The 19,181-nt window shown below is 49.9% G+C and overlaps 1 protein-coding gene across 6 annotated transcripts in view; it reads left to right on the top strand.

Moving 5' to 3' along the window:
* Window positions 1-19,181, top strand: part of NCOA1 (nuclear receptor coactivator 1) — a 316,486-nt gene that overhangs the window by 254,609 nt on the left and 42,696 nt on the right. For all 6 annotated transcript variants that reach the window (XR_013984762.1, XM_081000848.1, XM_081000849.1 and 3 more), the window contains 5 exons: window positions 5,709-5,888; window positions 8,093-8,188; window positions 9,497-9,637; window positions 12,891-13,038; window positions 15,064-16,393. Coding sequence is in view for 5 of the 6 variants with exons in the window: in XM_081000848.1 (XP_080856974.1) it covers window positions 5,709-5,888; window positions 8,093-8,188; window positions 9,497-9,637; window positions 12,891-13,038; window positions 15,064-16,393 (1,895 nt within the window). In the remaining variant the exon portion in view is untranslated. The remainder of the gene's footprint in view (window positions 1-5,708; window positions 5,889-8,092; window positions 8,189-9,496; window positions 9,638-12,890; window positions 13,039-15,063; window positions 16,394-19,181) is intronic.

The raw sequence follows: 19,181 nt of genomic DNA, 5'->3' as shown, positions 1-19,181 counted from the left end.
CTGCGAGTGTCCTGTGGGGCTTGGACAGGGTGGGTAGAAAGTGGGCGCAGAAGCAAGGGAGTCGAATCTCCCTCCCCTCACTACGTGGGGCCCTCTGCCCAGCGCAGTCTTGCATGCCCATGCATGGCATACATACATATATGCTGTCAAAGAGTGAGCTGGCAGTAAATCACACTGTTTAAGGCTGGAGTTACCTTTTTCTTAGCAAAAACACAATCTACATGGGCTGAGTGTCAGGCCTAATGAGCAGAGCAGTTCATCATCATTAGGTCTTCAGTTGCCAAGACTGAAAGTCCCTACCTCCACACAGCTGTCTTAAGTCCCCTCCTCACCAAAGCTTTCCCCAAGCAATCGGAGACTGTGCCTGCATGAAGCCAACCTCGCCTCCGCCCTTTTCATGCCTCTTCTGATTCTGGGAGCTTGTCGCAGCGGGAGGGGGAGACACCTGTAGCTTTTCAGCAGCCTGGCTTATATCTGCCTCTTGGCCTCTTCCTCCTCCCACTGTCCTGCTTCAGCTTCTGCCTCCAGACTTCTCTCTGGCACAGACTCCCCCTGCTCACAAAGCCCTGTTCCCTCTTCAGCATCTGACACTTCTTTTTCCCAGTCTTCTCCCAATGACTACTCATCATTGTCCCACCACCACTCCCTGGGCTCTGAGCCTTCTTCCCTTGGTGGCTCCCCTACTGCTTCCTCCCACCATTCCTCTGCGTCCAACTGGTCCATGACACATGTGCCCCTATGTATGCACATGGTGCAGAAACATACAGTCTATACTCATGCATGCGGACCCACCAGAAGTCACAGAAAGGCCAGATGCTATCAAATCATACATAACATGTGAGGAGTGCCATGCCCAGGAGGGAGTCGGGGAGCAGAGGCAGCAGTGAACAAGAGGGCTGGGATTCAGTAGAAGGCTCTTGGGCACACAGCCAAGATGAAACCATTTGCCCAGAATAGTCAGGACTAGCAGAGATGTGGGAGCAGTGAGCAAGGAGGGCTCTGCTCCCCTAGCAGGCTGAGAGTGCTAGGAATCCCCACCGCAGAGGCTCATGGAGCACAAGATCAACAGTAGGAGGAGAGTTCGCAGCATTTATATTCTGGGCAGCTGCCAGTATCAGCCGGGATTCCTGCAGTACAGTCAGATTGGACAACGGCTGTACGGGGAGCGTCCTGCAAATGGCTTTGTTCCTCTCATTTACTCCCTAGAGATTGCCAGTGTGGGGTCCTCTAGATGCTCTTGGACTCCAGCTCCCATCAGCCCCCACTAGCATGGCCCACTCGACAGAGGCGATGGGAGTTGTAGTCCAGTAATACCCAGGGGGCTGCAGGTTCCCTGCCCTTGCTTCATGGCAATAAGTCTTCAAGTGGTAGATCCAGTTGACCTAAGGTGAATCACAGCAGTAGCACTACCACCTGGCAGTAAACATGCATATTTGGGCTTCAGATAGGTCCCAGGTCTGAAAATGTTGCATGCTGCCACTTGGCGGTGGTAAAATGCACAATAGTACAGTGGTGCCTTGGTTCTCAAATTCCTTGGATCTCAAACACCTTGGTTCCCAATCACCGAAAACCCAGAAGTAAGTGTTCCTGTTTCCGAATGTTTTTCGGGAGGCAGCCGTCCAGTGTGGCTGTCGGCTATTGTTTCCGGGGCACCTACACCAATCAGAAGCTGCGCCTTGGTTTTTGAACATTTTGGAAGTCAAACGGACTTGCGGAACGGATTTGATGCTTTTGTTTTTGCTATTTATTTTGCGTTTTTGTTTTTGAGGCTTTTTCAGTTTATTTGTTTTTGTGACTGTGTGGAACCCAGTTCAGCTACTGATTGATTGATTGATTGATTGATTGATTGAGTGACTGACTGCAGAAATGGATAAAAGCCCCCCATCCAAACAATGACTATCATCAGTGCAGGTAAGAAAAAATAACAACTTTAATTTTTATCATCTACAATACTGTCTTATTTATTTTATAGTACAGTACATTGATTATTGCTTTCATTTTATGGATCAAAGGTCTCGTTAGATAGTAAAATTCATGTTAAATTGCTGTTTTAGGGGTTGTTTTTAAAAGTCTGGAACAGATTAATCCATTTTGCATTACTTTCTATGGGAAAGCGTGCCTTGGTTTTGGAACGCTTTGGTTTTGGAACAGACTTCCGGAACGGATTAAGTTTGAGAACCAAGGTACCACTGTATATGGAAATTTATATGGCATAACAGAGTGCTTTATTTGGTCCTAGAAGATCTAGATTCAAATACCATGAAGTCACCCGGGCGACCTTCAGTTTCGTCACAATCTTTCAGGCTTAACCTCCCTCACAGGGTTCTTAGGAGGATAAACACACAGAAACCTTCAAGGCTAGCTATAGGTGGTGCCGGTGGTGTTATGATGCGTCCCTTTCCAGTTCAGTGAACTGCAGGGTAATAATCCATGCCAAACTCGGACTTACCAAATCTGGCAGCTGCTGTGGCCTGTGGCTCTTCTGCAGTGCAGAGACAGGGAGGGATTTCTGCTGAGCATTCATGGGTGCTCCCGCCCTGCAGGGTCCGTGCCCGTGACCTAGAGGCCCCTTTGAGTCTAGCAACAGTGAAGAAAGGGCTGAATGGCCTCGCACGCCTTGCAAGCCCATGCAGCTGGACGGGATCCAAGTGACCACACAGTTGTGCCCTTTAATAAATGCTGCTCTTCTCAAACGCAGCTCCCTTTAAGCCAGTGCCAGCCCCGCTGCAGACGACATCGTATAACATTGATTTCAGCATCGTTTGTATCAAATTAGCTCCATTCGATACGAAATCGACTTGAGCTAATTCAATATAAGGCAGGCTTGAATCAATATCTCACTTAATCAGGCCTCAAACTGACCCTTACCTTGCTGCACACTTTGTGTAGATGCGGTTTAATGTTTTGTTAAGTGTCACCGTAGCATTAACTCACACAGACAATGTTCCTAATAATAATAATAATAATAATAATAATAATAATAATAATAATATAATTTATCATTTATACCCCGCCCATCTGGCTGGGTTTCCCCAGCCACTCTGGGCGGCTTTCAACAGAATATTAAAATACAGTAGTCTGTTAAGCATTAAAACCTTCCCTAAACAGGGCTGCCTTCAGATGTCTTCTAAAAGTCTGGTAGTTGTTTTTCTCTTTGACATCTGGTGGGAGGGAGTTCCACATGGCGGGTGCCACTACCGAGAAGGCCCTCTGCCTGGTTCCCTGTAACTTGGCTTCTCGCAGGGAGGGAACCGCCTGAAGGCCCTTGGCGCTGGACCTCAGTACAGTGGTACCTCGGGTTACAGACGCTCCAGGTTACAGACTCTGCTAACCCAGAAATAGTACCTCAGATTAAGAATTTTGCTTCAGGATGAGAACAGAAATCGTGCAGCAGCGGCAGCGGGAGGCCCCATTAGCTAAAGTGGTGCTTCAGGTTAAGAACAGTTTCAGGTTAAGAACTGACCTCCGGAACGAGTTAAGTTCTTAACCCGAGGTACCACTGTACTGAACATGGGTTTTCCCCCTAAGGAACATAAGAAGAGCCTTCAGCTGGATCAGGCCATTGGCCCATCTAGCTCAGCCTCTGCTTCTCACAGCAGCCAACCAGATTCCCCAAAGGGAAGAAGCCCACAAGCAGGACCTGAGCGGAAGAGCGACTCTCCTCCTTTCCTACAGTTCCCAGCAACTCGTATTCAGCAGCCTGCTGACTCCAGTGAGGCAGTATTCAACTTGTGAATATGGTTGCCAAGGGAACTACTTTACCATGCAACTATGCAAGGATGGAAGAGAATTGTGGAAGGGGCTGGAGCACATTCTTAGCTTGCAGGTGGCCCCATATTCTGTCCCTGGCACCCCCGCTTTGAAAAGGATTTGGTGCAGTACGTTTCCTAGGGATGAGGCCACAGCTCAGTGGTAGAGCAGAGACAAAGGTAGCCTCTGATTCGATCTGTTGACACCCCAAAGTAACAGGATCCTGGGCAGAAGTTTGGCTCTGTGTAATAAGGCAGCCCTGGATGTTCATGCGAGCAAAACCCACATTGGACTGCATCTCTCTCTGCAATGTGCAGCATCCCTTCACTGGTATGGTGTCGCTCTGGTCCCCCAGCAGAAGAGGAGGGAGCAAGGAAGCCCCCGTGAAGCTTCCTGATTCCAGCGATCCACAACTGAAGCATCAGATTAGCAGTGGGGGCTTGGTTATTAGTATACAGTGGTACCTCTGGATGTGAACGGGATCCTGAAGTGAACGCAACCCGCATCTGCATGTGCACAGGTCGTGATTCGGCGCTTCTGCGCATGCACGTGGCGTCATTTTGAGCGCATGCACGAGCGGTGAAACCCGGAAGTAACGTGTTCCGTTACTCCCGGGCCGCTGCGAAGTGCAACCATAAAACGCTCAACCCTAAGCAACTTTAATCCAAGGTATGACTACTACGCATTTGTGTTCATGATTCATGCAGTTGGATGATGCAACCGAAAAGGTCGCAAGCAGACTCTCGTCTTGTGCAGTTAAATAAGGCATCTTCGCTCCCGTGTATCTGCTGCTTCCAGGGCCTTCGCTGTTAATGGTGGGGTGGGTGGGTGCCCATCTGTGCCCATGGGCCACTTTGGACAGCACAAAGGTGCGGCAGCAATAGTAACCAAAGGAGGTGGACTACGTGGTGTTGATGACCCTCATGTGGCCACCAGCTGCCAGGCAGGGTCTGGTAAGAACAGTGGCCCCCAGACTGAGCAAGAGGGAAATCTGCGGCATAACAGAGGAAAGCAATCCGGTGTCCTCCGTATGTTTTGGACTGAGGCCTCCATCATCACCAGCATCACACAACCACGTTCCCTGGGGCTGATGAGAGCTCCAGATCAGCCAGGGGCCACCAGATTGGTGAAGACAAGATTCAAGGACCTGCAATGTCCCAGGAGTTACTTGTCACCTGTTCTCGAGTTCAAGTGCTGCTAATAATGTGGTGGTTTTGTGTGTGTTGAAAGCCCTTCTGATATCTCAGTAATCCTAGTGATGGCGGTGAATGCAGAGCAGGGTTTTCATCTCAGACGATGAGGTAGTGCTGGCTCAATAAAAATAAATAAATCTGGCTCCTTTCCGCTAATGTAGTCGCTCCGTTCTGTTTATGGATTTGTAGACCACGAAATGTATCATAAGCTCCGTGAGTGGTTTCAGCAATACGGTCAGTGAATCAGAACCACCGAAGGACACGGATGGCTCCGTGGTGGAGTGCATGCTTTGCGTGCCAGGTGTCATAGCTACAGTCCCTGGATCTTCAGTAGCAGAGCTGGGGAAAGACCTCTGCCTCGCACCTTGGGGAGCCACTGAGAGTCACAGCAGGCAGAAGCCAAGGCTTTGACTCAATATGTTAGCTTTCCATGTTCATATGCAGGCAATCCTCCCCATTTGCGCATGTTCAGTACATGTGCAACTGTGCACACACGAATTGCGCCAAACCCAGAAGTGACCCAGAAACATCTGCAGGGGCAGAACAGGGTGTTTGCAGGCTTTTCCAATGGTGTTTCAAATATACTTAAACATGTGGTGCCTTGGAATGTATAAATGGGGGGTTGCTTGCAATCATAAGGATTTTTTTTAAAAAGAGGGAGCCGTGATTTCACATCTCTGCCAGGTTTCCAGATCCTGGTCTTTTTGCACGTCTGCTTCGTCAAAGCCTTTCAATAGGGCTGCTTGATCTTCCCTTCTTCTGCAGTGAACGGTGTCCCTTGGCCTCAAGAGTCCACCCGGCGCAACAGCCACACCTTCAACTGCAGGATGCTGATCCGGCCCCCGGACGAGCCGGCGGCAGAGAACCAGGAGGCCCGGCAGCGTTACGAGGTCATGCAGTGCTTCACCGTATCCCAGCCGAAACTGATCAAGGAGGAAGGCGAAGGTAGGAGCAGACAGTGGCTTGTTTGGAGAGGGAAATAGTGCTTGCGTGTGCAGTGTTGCATTTCTGGGGGGGAGAGGAGAAGGAGGGAGGGACAAATCGTCCTCAGCCGTCCTCCTGCAGGACCTTCCTTGCAAGGGGACTGCGGCTCTCTGAGGGCTTGATATTCTGCGTGCCGCATTCCCTGCTCACTTTGGAGGGGAGGACTCAGGATGCCTGCAGCTTGACGTACACAGCCCACAAGCCCACCCTTGGGGAGGTGGGAGGTGTTCTACCTGTGCAGCTGGCACGGGTACATCTGTGCTGCAGGCTTGAGTGAGAGGCAAGTGTGGCAGGTGCGTTGCTTGCAGGGCAAGCAGGAGTGCCAGAAGGTCTGGTTCAGGCCTGACCCTTCCTCTTCCCAGTGGCAATCCTAAGAAACTGCTGTTGTCTTTCACATTACCCTTTGTACAAAGCCAGTGTGGTGTAGTGGTTAAGAGCAGTGGACTTGTAATCTGGGGAACCGGGTTCGCGTCCCCGCTCCTCCACATGCAGCTGCTGGGTGACCTTGGGCCAGTCACACTTCTCTGAAGTCTCTCAGCCCCACTCACCTCACAGAGTGTTTGCTGTAGGGGAGGAAGAGAAAGGAGTTAGCTGCTTTGAGGCTCCTTCGGGTAGTGAAAAAGCGGGATATCAAATCCAAACTCTTCTTCTTCCTCTTCTAACATTGGCAGGCCCCCTTAATATTGGAGAAACAAGCACAAGACCTTTCTGGTCTTGGCTGCAGAGAAGCAAATGAGTTGTCTCCCTTGAGACCGTTAAAAAAAGACGGGAGGTCCTCAGCCAGTGGATCTCAGGTGTTTGCTAATTAGCCCTTCCACTTCAGGAGTGTCCCCCTTGATTTGCATCACTTGGCTCCCTTGACGCCAGGAGCCATTGATGAGCGTGTGTAGCTTGCTCAAGCACCACAGTGGTGGTGTGTGTGTGTGTGCTTAGCAGACCTGAGTTCAGGACTGGAATCTCAATACACATCTGCACTCTGGCTCAACCCCCTGATGCAAAATAGACTTTCCATCAGAACACTTTGGGCTCATATCTCCACGGTGGCCATTTTGTTCCATTGCATTAGCTGAATTAATCCATTGCAGCTTACACAGGAGATCATGACTGGAAGGAATAAATCACACAGGGGTTTATGAGCAGATACTTTGCACAGGAGATGATAGTTGTTGGCTTTCAACCGCTGCCTTTTATTTTACAGTGCTGCCAGATCCAAATGGCCTCAGAATTAATTCTCCCAAACAATGAGGAACACACACCCACTGTGCCAGTGCCAATCGTTCTCCCCAAGCAAACTTTCTATAGTTCAGCTGCTCTGTAAGGTTTAACTCAACAATACGGCTTTTCATTGCAAAATGCAGAAAGGCATTGGCTTAGGCTTGGCTCCAGTGATCTTCTCTAAGCCAGGTGGGGGGGAGGGGAACCTGCTAGAGCTTCCCCCCAAATTAATAAAGATGGGCTGGCATCCCCCAGGACTTTGCTTCTGTGCAAGAAGTCCCATCTCTCTGCCTCCATCTCCCTTTCCTCCTTGGAGTCCTTCCTTAATGCCCACAGCTCTAATGAGTTGTTTGCCCCAGTTCAGCCAGTGTGGTGTAGTGGTTAAGAGCGGTGGACTCGTAATCTGGTGAACTGGGTTCGATTCCCTGCTCCTCCACATGCAGCTACTGGGTGACCTCGGGCTAGTCACATTTCTCTGAAGTCTCTCAGTCTCACTCACCTCACAGAGTGTTTGTTGTCGAGGAGGAAGGGAAAGGAGAATGTTAGCTGCTTTGAGACTCCTTTGGGTAGTGATAAAGCGGGGCATCAAATCCAAATTATTCCTCCTCCTCCTGTTCATTCTCTGGGATGTCTCCTAGGAACAGCTCCCGCCTCTGACACCCTATCCCAGACAGGAGCCACTGTTTCCGTGTTCCATTTTCAGGTTGGTTGCAGGGAATGTAATTCCTTTGGCAAAAGTCGCATCTTCTTTGTAGGGGGGGATCTACTTTACTCTTTGGGAATAGTGGTTTTGAAGGCGTGTATTCTGGGTGAGGTTTGCTGCTGATGCTTGCAGTCTGGAAGAGGCGAGTAAAAAGCAAGAGGGTTTTTTACAGGTAAGCACTTGCTCTGTGTAACCCTTCCCACCTCCAACCTTGCTTTTCTTCTGCTTCTCCTCCTCTTCACGGCAGACTTGCAGTCCTGTCTGATATGCATTGCACGAAGATTACCTCGATCCACAGCCCCTGCTACATCAGAATCCTTCATGACCAAGCAGGATACTACAGGTACCATTCAGAAGGGTAGCCAAGCCCTTGGCCCCAGAGGGCATTTCACCCCAGTGCAGCCACCAATCGTGGCATGGAGAGGGTTGACTTGAGAGCAGGCATCCCCAAACTCGGCCCTCCAGCTTTATTGGGACTACAGCTCCCATCATCCCTGACCACTGGTCCTGTTAGCGAGGGATGATGGGAGTTGTAGTCTCAAAACAGCTGGAGGGCTGAGTTTGGGGTGCCTGCTTGAGAGCAACTGGTAGCCTAAGTGCACTACCTTGGCCACAGTTTGCAGTTCCTATGTATGTTTGGAGTTCTGTGTCAGCAAGAGGGGCCTCTGTTATCTTCAAAACTGGGGAGAACTCAGTGGGCACATCCCAGTTGTTCCCCTGAACCATTTCATAAGGAAAACATGGCGGGAGGGGAGGGATCAGTGGAAGTGAGCAAGGGAAGGGAGGAGAAGGGACAGTGGCCAACGCTCTGTGTGGAATAGTCTACTTACTTATTTCTAGAAAAAGAGCCCTGAGCAGGAGAATGGGTAGGAATTGTTTGCCAGGGCAGCGGGGAAGCTCAAGTGATGGAACTGGAAGAATGAAGGCAGGATATACATTCAAGACTATAATAATAATAATAGAAATAATAATAATAATAATAATAATAATAATAATAATAATAATAATAATTTATTTATATCCTACCCATCTGGCTGGGCTTCCCCAGCCACTCTGGGCAGCTTCCAACAAAATACTAAAATACAGTAATGCATCAGACATTAAAAGCTTCCCTAAATAAATGCATTATTGGTATTTATTTATTTCTTGAGGAATTTATACCCTGCCTTTCAACCTCCAAAACAAAGCAGTTAAGGTAACTCATGCATTTAAAAAAAAAAAAAAAACTACCAGAACTATCCAGAGGACTATCCAGAGAGCCAGTGTGGTGTAGTGGTTAAGAGCGGTACTCTCGTAATCTGGGGAACTGGCTTTGCGTCTCCGCTCCTCCACATGCAGCTGCTGGGTGACCTTGGGCCAGTCACACTTCTTTGAAGTCTCTCAGCCCCACTCACCTTACAGAGTGTTTGTTGTGGGGGAGGAAGGGAAAGGAGAATGTTAGCCGCTTTGAGACTCCTTAAAGGGAGTGAAAGGGGGGATATCAAATCCAAACTCTTCTTCTTCTTCTTCTTCTTTTATTTCAATAAAAATAAAAAAACAGAACCAACTACAGATCCATAGATAAGAGTCAGCTGTGCTTCTGAATCCGCACCCCTCCATTGCTCGCTCTTTAGATGTTCAGTCCTAATGTGCTTCTCTCCCTTCTGCTCAGGTAAAATCATCTCCATCGACACCAGTTCGCTGAGAGCGGCAGGCCGGACCGGCTGGGAGGATTTAGTGAGGAAATGCATATATGCTTTCTTCCAGCCTCAGGGCAGGGAGCCATCTTACGCCAAGCAGCTATTTCAGGAAGGTAAAAAGGCTCCTCTCTTTGCACGCACTGCCATTGTTGCTGGATAAGTGCTTTCCGGACTGAAAAATAAGACTGAAAGTGGGGGGGACACACCAGACAAAGAAGGCAAATAACGCTCCCAAAGGAAGTAGCTGAAATGGCTGACTAACGCCCGTGGCTTCTCTGGCTGGCAAGGGGGGTCCTTGCCTGCACACTCAATAGGATTCCATCAACCTGCTGCCAGTTGTCTCTCCACACTCCCATGGCAACCTTGCCTGGGAGGCTGTTGGCCTGCAGTTCAGGGGTGGCGTGCCAAGTCCGAGGCCTTCTTGCGGCCCTTTCAGGAAGGAAGAACTAAAGCAAGTGAGCCAAGTTATTCAAGGCTGGCTGCCTTCTTGGTCCTGAAAGAGGATAGTCAAAAGTCTTTCTTCTTTTCTTTTTTTAAGAAGGGGGGCACCTTTTATCCAGAAGGCTAGTGTGGGCATTGCGTGGCAAGACCCCTCCCCCATGTGAAATGAAGACACTGGACACATTATTTAAGGTTAATGGGCATAAAAAGGACACAACTTTATTGATTACAGAATTGAAAGGTATTGGCCTTAGGCATTGGCTCCTATCGACTACCCGGCATGCAGACCGGGAAGGGTTATCCACAAGCTGTGGGAGTCCTGTTGAAGTACGCCAACTAGGATCCCACAGGTGTCACCGCTCGGGGGCGTGCCGGAGGCCCTCACCTCCCTAGGTTTCGGACAAGGCAACGCCCCCCGGAGTCCTCTACCGGACTACCCTTTCCTTGGGGGAAGGTGATGGCGCTTCCTTCCCCCCCATTCATTTGCATAACAATAAACCCCTGCCAATGCCTAACCACTAAATACCGCTGAAGTTGTGACGATTGCTACGAGGTAGGCGAAAAAACCAAAAGGCTGACAGTGCGCCAAATTGGAAAAATTCCTACCAGGCCCCTTGCGGCGACCAACCGGAGTCCATAGCAAGGTCATAGCTAGCTAAGCCTAAGGGTGGGTGGGATGGGAAAACCGCTCAGCTGGCGAGGGGAAAGAGGGCGGTCCCCGGGCATGCCTGGCCTTAAGTAGGCTAGGCCACTCCTCCCCAGCCCGCCGATTGGCGGGTCGGGTTGCAGGCACGCCCGGGGATTCCCTGGATCTCGCGGGGGCAAAAGGCCAGCCCCCGCGTGTGTGGGAGGGGGTCACCCGCAACCCCCTCTCCTCCCAAGGTCGGAAATGGCTTTGTGGTTAGAGTGATGTACTGAGACGAGGGAGATTGGGTACCCAATGGCCTTGAAGCTCCCTTGGTTATCCCATGATCAGTCATATTCATATTCTCTCTCTCTTTCTCTCCCCTCTTCTGTTCTCTTCTGCTCTGTTCTCTCTCTGTGTGTGTCTCTCAGCCTGACAGGGTTGTTAACTGGGATCCCACAGCTAATTCTCCCCTGGGCTCCTCGCTGGCCCAATTAGGACTGATTTAGCCAGCTAGCCCTGGTGATCATCTAATGTTTATTGGATGGATTTCCCCCCTAAATTTATTTTTGAATTCTGAATTTATTGTTATTCATGTTTTATACTGTATTTTATGCTGTTTTTAGTTGCATCAGTTAAGTGTTTTAAATTTGTTGTTAGCCGCCCTGAGCCCGGTTTTCTGAACTGGGACGGGCGGGGTATAAATAAAAATGTATTATTATTATTATTATTATTATTAATAAGAGGATATAAGTGGGCACAGGGCAGGGGATAGCTAACCTGTGTTCCCTTGAACTCCTTGGAGAAAGAAAGGGGGGGGTAAAAATGGAACAGATAGTGAAATTTCCTAGCGCTTTATCTTTTTATTGCTGTAAACCGCTTTGATATGCACAAGTATTTTAATGGATAAATTTATACGCCACTTTTCCGGAGTGCTCAAAGCACCTCACGTGCATTACCCTGTGTGGCGTTATAAGACCTCTGCAAGGTGGGTCAGTACATCACCCCCATAGTGCGGAGGCTGAGATAATAACGTATTTGCCTTTCCATGAACTGGTTCTCCTTATTTGTAGCCCTGGGAGCATTTGGCACCAATGAGTTCTATGGATATTTTGTGGGTGGTGGTTGTTTGATGCTTCCTCCTGGTACCCAGGTCCTGGGGGTCTTTCCCCCCCCCCCCATCTCCCTGTATTTCCCTGGGCTTTGGGGCGAGGGGCGGGAATAATATTTGGGAGCCAGCACCCTTCAAGTGCTCAGCCACAAACTGACTTGGGTAACCTTGACAAGCCACTGCCTCAGTTCTCCCATCTGTCAAATGGGAGCCATGTTCACCAGCCTCCACGTTGATGTGAGGACTGAAACAAAAAAACAAAACACCATTATACAGCAAAAACCCTTCCAGAATCATTATTGGCCATGGTAAACAGAAGGCAGAACAATGCTTCTCAATTTGTATTGTATTATTTTATGTACTGTGGCTTGCCATTGTTTTACTGATTATAGTTTAGAAATTATTTATTGTAACTGTTGAGTGGATTTCTGTTTAACTTTTATATGTTATTATTATTTAATAATATTCTAATGATTGTTGAATGTTACTTTTTGATGTAGGTTGCCTATTTTAAAGATATGTTTTATTATCACATTTTTGTATTGCATTAGAATGTTAGAAGATGTACATTTTTTGTTTCTTCAGCTTGTAAACCGCCTTGAGTATTGTAAGATAGAAAGACGGTGTACAAATTAAAAATGATGATGATGATGATGATTGTCAGGGAACTGCCATCAGGTCAGAAGCGAGAGGTGGAAGGGCAGTTGTGTTATAGGGAACCTCCGAAGATCTTGCAAAGCAGCTCCTCCTCTGGCGAGGAGGAAAGCCCCACCTCCAGTGGAGAGGAGGTGGTGGGACCAGGGGATGCTAGGTAGAGCCTCAACGCCGAGGCTGAGCAGGCTGGAGAGGAGGGAAGTACCCCTTTACCAGCGCCCAGTCAGTTTCGGCGCAAGGAGAGGAGGAGAAGGCTGGGGGTCACACGACTGTTATGCTGGGGGAGGTACAAGGACCGCCCACTCCCAGATTCTGCTAGCGACTGAGCCGGACATGAACTTGCAACACTCTTCACTGTAAATAGTTTGCACTAATAATAAAGCCTGGAAAAGACAGGTTGGAGTCTTGCCTGTTTGCTCTTGAGCAACCACACCAGCACCTGACAATGATGAAATGTAAGGCAACCCAGCCCATTAACCCACGTTCTCTCTCTCTCTTTTTTCCCCCCTTCGCTCCACGTTTCCCTCCTCCCCAGTGATGACACGGGGCACAGCCTTCAGTCCATCTTACCGGTTCACACTGAGCGATGGGACTGTCCTGAGTGCTCATACCAAATGCAGACTTTGCTGCCCTCAAGGCCCGGAGATGCAGCCATTCATCATGGGCATCCACATAATTGAGAGGTGAGTCTCGAGAACCCCCCAGTTTCATTACTCTTCCTCCCTTCTCTCCCACCCTCTGATGGTCTGAATTAAGCTGTGAGCTCCTTGGCCGGGGGACCCAACTCTTTTTTGCTTTTGCGACCCCCACAAGACACCAGGTACAGAGGTGGCACTCTTATGTATCAGTGATAGCAGTTGACTTCCATCTCTTCCATTTGGTCTGGGACTTCTCGTTGAGAAAAACTCAGAAGAAACGTCAGTCTTCAGAAAACGGGCTTTTCCTGGGGAGAGTGGCGAGGCAGAAGAGGTTGTAGGCCCAACAGAAGTGTAGATTTGCCCTCTGTTGTGTCCCCTTCGTACAGGATAGTTTTCCGACGATAATGTGAAGATTGTCCATTGACAGGAAACAGCACGTTTTACCACATTTTGTGAAGTATGGTGTGAGAGAGAGTGTGTGTATGTGAACAGATGGGGCTCGTGTTTGAGCTTTGGCCGTTCAGAGGACACAGCTGTGAGCAATCAGCCCCACTGCCACAGAAACACACACGCACACACTCTTTACCTTCAAAGAACCAGAAGAGAGAGAGAGTGTGTGTGTGTGTGCGCGTGTGTTTGTGTGTTACTGACTTTGGCCTTTTCATTTGCCTTCTGCCACCCCCACCCGTAAACTTTAAAAGACTGTTTTCTCCACCTGCTTTCTTTCCTCTCGTTCGCCTCTCATTCATGTTCACCTTCTGCATTAGAAGAGAAGTGTGCTTGGGCCTTTGACCCCTGGGAAGGTGAAGCTTGAAGGAAACCCCTAAGGCAGACCCTGGGTTTCAAAGTTCCCTGAAAAATCACAAGGGGATTATCATCTTAAAAGACCTACATTGGCTCCCAGTACGTTTCCGAGCACAATTCAAAGTATTGGTGTTGACCTTTAAAGCCCTAAATGGCCTCGGCCCAGTATACCTGAAGGAGCGTCTCCACCCCCATCGTTCTGCCCGTACACTGAGGTCCAGCGCCGAGGGCCTTCTGGCGGTTCCCTCATTGCGAGAAGCAAAGCTACAGGGAACCAGGCAGAGGGCCTTCTCGGTAGTGGCGCCCGCCCTGTGGAACGCCCTCCCTTCAGATGTCAAAGCGATCAACAATTACCTGACATTCAGAAGACATCTTAAGGCAGCCCTGTTCAGGGAAGTTTTTAATGTGTGATTTTAGTGTATTTTTGGTTTCTATGGAAGCCGCCCAGAGTGGCTGGGGAAACCCAGCCAGATGGGCGGGGTACAAATAATAAATTATTATTATTATTATTATTATTATTATTATTATCATCATCATCATCATGCCTTTTTCTGATGCTCCAGAGGAGGAAGAACCAGTTAGGAGCTTTCCCTTATTTGGGCTTCCAGGCTTCTTCTGTTACGGAAAGAATGTTAGATGGAGATTTGGTCACAGTTCTGTGAATGTTTGTGGGACAACTGCAGAAGTGATCAAGCAATGGGATCACTGATCTTCCTTCTAATTTCCATGTGGGTAACTAGCTCCTATGGGACGCGGGTGGCGCTGTGGGTTAAACCACAGAGCCTAGGACTTGCCGACCAGAAGGTTGGCGGTTCAAATCCCCGCGACGGGGTGAGCTCCCGTTGCTCGGTCCCAGCTCCTGCCAACCTAGCAGTTCGAAAGCATGTCAAAGTGCAAGTAGATAAATAGGTACCACTCCAACGGGAAGGGAAACGGCATTTCCGTGCACTGCTCTGGTTCGCCAGAAGCGGCTTAGGCATGCTGGCCACATGACCTGGAAGCTGTATGCTGGCTCGCTCGGCCAGTAAAACGAGATGAGCGCCGCAACCCCAGAGTTGTCCGCAACTGGACCTAATGGTCAGGGGTCTCTTTACCTTTAATGTTTCTCACAAATCATCATCATCTATTATTTATACCCCTCTTCCCTCCAGTGATGTGGACTACCAAGTGATGTGGGTACCAAGCCTTAGGGCATATGAAACATCCAAGCTGCCGCTCTCTTTCCTCCACTAATCACCCACTCCTCTCTTCTTTTTCCTGACTCAGAGAACACGGCACGCTGTCACCTCAAGAAAACACTAACTCCGGGATGCCTCTTCCCCGCGTCAGCCCCTCGCTGAACCCCAACATCTCCCCCGGACAAGGCTTGGCTCTGCCCTCCCCTCTCCCTCCTGCCAACGGTAGCATGCTAACTGCCAGCGCAGCAGGCCACCCGCCGGGATCCAGCCTGCATGGCGGCGGCAGCAGCAGCAGCAACACTGCCCCCAGCCAAGCCCCTTTTGGATGTTCGCCTGGGAGCCAGATGGGAACGAACGTTGCCTTAAGCCAGGGCCAGGGCGGTCCCCAGAACAGTAGCCATGCCATGAGCCACAACAGTTCCCCGATGGGTAGCCCCGGGGTCACCCCACCGCAGTTCATGTCCCCCAGGCATCGGGTGAGCCCCGGGCTGGTCCACCGGCCCAGAGTGCCAAGCAACCCTTTCTCTCCCCCCATGCCCACCACACACTCCCCGGTGGGCATGGTGAGCGGCTGTGGCTCCAGTGGCTCCCTCGGCAACAGGCCGTACCCAAGCACCCCGCTGAACTCCATGCAGGGACTGGCCGAAGGGCCCAGCCCCCCGGTGGGCTACTCCACGCCCTCCCCTGTCCTGCGGCAGCCCAGCAACCAGAACTCACCCAGCCGGATGAGCCTGCCGCCCGTGAAAACGGAGCCCAAGGACAGCAAGGAGATCGCCTCCATCCTGTGCGACATGATCCACTCTAATGGCGGCCCGGGCAGCGCCAAGCCTGTGGAGCTCTCCGAGGGTGACCACAAGGGCCTGCAGGCTACCAGCCACAAGCTGGTCCAGCTCCTGGCCACCACAGCCCAGGAACAGCTGCGGCACGCTGACGTGGACACCAGCTGCAAGGATCCCTTGTCCTGCACGGGCTCCTCCGGGACTCCTGCCTCCGGGAACCCGGTGGGCAGTGCCTGCCCGTCCTCCCACAGCTCCCTGACGGAGCGGCACAAGATTCTGCACCGGCTCCTCCAGGAGGGCAGCCCTTCAGACATGGGCAGCCTGGCCGCCATGGAGCAGGAGAAGAAGGACAGTGGAGGGCCTGGCACAGCGGCCCCTGCCCTGCAGAACCAGGCCCCAGGGGCCCCGGATGCCCGGCTGGAGGCCGACGCCGCAAAGAAGAAGGAATCGAAGGACAACCAGCTCCTTCGCTACCTGCTGGACAAGGACGAGAAAGAGCTGGCGTCCAACCCCACCTTGAGCCTGGACGACGTCAAGGTGAAGGAGAACCCGGAGCAGCTGGAGCCTTGCGGCGTCGCTCAGTCCCTGCTCGCGAAGCCCCCTGCGCCAGAGGAGGGAAAGCTGCAGCCGCAGAGCCAGGTGGGTCTTCTCTCCCGGGGGAAGGGGTCCTTTCCTCTTAGAAGAGCAGCAAACATGTCGCTCCACGTTGGGTCTTGGGTCGCCGTGGTTGGCTTGCGCCTTCCTTGCTTGGCGCTGCAACTGTTTGCAATTGCACAACCTATCCCAGTGCAAGTGAGCTTTTTGCGTGACCCTGAGATTTGTGGATGCTCAACTCACAATATTGGAGGGGGGAGGGTTATTAGAAATACCCTTTTGCAGTCTGTCTATCAAGCCTTGATCCTTTGAGGAAGCAGCGGGTGAAACACAAGGGTTGTACACACAAGGTTCAGTCCTCACAATCTTCTGTTTAAAATTAATCTTGGCGAAGACCTTCCGTTACTGGAGAGTTGCTGCCAGTCAGAGTAGAGGGTATTGGGCTAGATGGACCAGTGGTCAGACTCTGTGTAAGGTAGTGCCATTAGGAAAGACGTCAGGAATGGCATGTTGATTTTTGCATGATCTTTACCATACAACCTGCATGGTTCTACTGAGTTTTCTGCCTTCTTAACGAAACTTCCCCTTTAAATGAAACGTATGATAGTTTTCAGTAATATTACGTCCACTCTGGTCATTTATTTTCTGTTACTGAAAATACACAGAAACTCGTGCTTGGCTGAAATGCCCCTTCCTCAATTTCAGGGCCCCTTTTGCAGGCTAAGGGAATTTGTGGTGGGGAAGGATTCTAGCCGGTTTCAGAGAGCCAAAGTTCACTAGGATTCCACTCGGCTAGTGGCCATCTCTTCTCCACCCCATTCTCAAAGCCTTAAGAACAGGGATAGGGAACTGGATCTGACCCATGGCAGACCACTTTGACAGGTGGGTGAGGTCAACGATCTGCCACCAGCGATTCATTTTTCCTTTTCTGGCTGGTGAGCTGCGCTACAAAGGAAAATCCAAGCCAGGTTTGCCACCTAGCAACCAAGAAGCAAGAAATGGTCTTCCTTACATCCACCAGCTCTTCATATATTTTGAGACATGCAATGCCACTACAGTGGTGCCTCGCAAGACGAAATTAATCCATTCCGCGAGTCTCTTCGTCTTGCGGTTTTTTCGTCTTGCGAAGCACGGCTATTAGCGGCTTAGCGGCTATTAACGGCTTAGAGGCTTTAAGAAAAAGGAAACAAACTCGCAAGAACTCGCAAGACGTTTCGTCTTGCGAAGCAAGCCCATAGGGAAATTCGTCTTGCGGAACGACTCAAAAAACGCAAAACCCTTTCGTCTTGCGCGTTTTTCGTCTTGCGAGGCATTCGTCTTGCGGGGCACCACTGTATAGCAGTCCTGATTGGGGGCTGTGCTTTCAGGCCAGAGAGCCCAGAACAAGGAGCTGGTTTGTTGGTTTGTTTTGCTCATGTTATGGTATAAAGCACCAAAATATAAAGCTAGCCCTGGTGATCATCTAATGTTTCTTGGATGGATTTTCCCCCTAAATTGATTTTTGATTTTATTGTTGTTCACGTTTTATACCGTATTTTATGCTGTTTTTCGTAGCATCAATTAAGTGTTTTAAATTTGTTGTTAGCTGCCCTGAGCCTGGTTTTCTGAACCAGGAAGGGCGGGGTATAAATAAAAATTTATTATTATTATTATAAATCATAGTAAGATGGAGTAATAGCCGCATGCCAAGGCCAGCATCTGATGACTCAAAAGTCAAAGGCAGGTGTTTCAACAGTGAAATTGCAAGACCTCAAAACCACCACCCATGTTGTCACTGTTGGTCATAGAGTCCTGCAGCTGACCCAGTTCTCAGATAAGTGTACCTGCGTCAGTGGGCAAATCTTCAAAGATCACTTAATTTAGTTGCACACTGAAAAGAGGCCCGCAGTGCGAACTGTTTGCTAGGCACAACGCCTGCCCCTTTGTGCCTGCCATGGCGTAAGGCAGAAGAAAAACTTCCGTGCGGACTGAGGTGTTTTCGTTTTATTAAATTTTGCAGGAATTTTGTGTCCAATGATTGCTTAAATCAGTGGTATTAAATCTCTGCAGTCAAGCCTGTTGCAAGGCTTCATTGTGGATTCTGTTGGCATGACGGAGAGATACACCTTGTTTCAGAAGCCCCTCTGGCATCACCAACAGGAGGGCAGGGGAGTTCACAGGCTTTTAAAGGGCTTTGGGCTATTCATCCCCGACATTTCCTGAATTCAAGAGCCTCATATGATGCGAGTCTGTGAATGGGCTAAGCACGGCTAAGAGAATTTTCAGTCTCCCTCCTGTTCGCTGGCTGGGAACCGGCAACTTTAAGGTACCATTATCTCTTGTAATAGAGTTATTAAATGGCAATGACGGTTCCCTGCAAGAGAGATTTCGGCATATAAATATTCATTACAATTGGCCATGAATAGGAGAGGGCACTGCTTTCTTTTCTTTTCTTCTCCAGCTGAGGAAGATGACAACATGGATAAGACTGTGTTAATCCTTTTTATCAAACAGACCAGGGAGAGTTTGACATTTCAAGTGCGAGGCCACATACAGGCTTGTGTCAGAATGGGGCTTCTGTGTGTGAATAGCCCCAGAGCCCCTTGGAAAGCCGCAGATAACAAATCGTGCCCTAAAGCGCCCTAATTAAATTAAGGGGCCCATTCATCTGGGAATCCCCACTTCGTGATCCCATCCGGCACAAGGGACTTCAGCTCTCTTTGTATCCTGTCCCACAAGAGGCCCTTGAGTTGACGGCTTCCCATCAGCTGCTCCTGGCCTGCTCTCTCTGGTTTCTTCCCAGACTTTGTAAACGGAGCTTCGTCGTATGTCAGCTTCCCATGTTCTATCGCAG

This window comes from Podarcis pityusensis, assembly GCF_964106645.2.
Source record: "Podarcis pityusensis genome assembly, chromosome: 3".
In the NCBI taxonomy this organism is placed as follows: domain Eukaryota; kingdom Metazoa; phylum Chordata; class Lepidosauria; order Squamata; family Lacertidae; genus Podarcis; species Podarcis pityusensis.
Note: the sequence above shows the minus strand (reverse complement) of the source record. Positions and strands in the feature narration are given on the sequence as shown.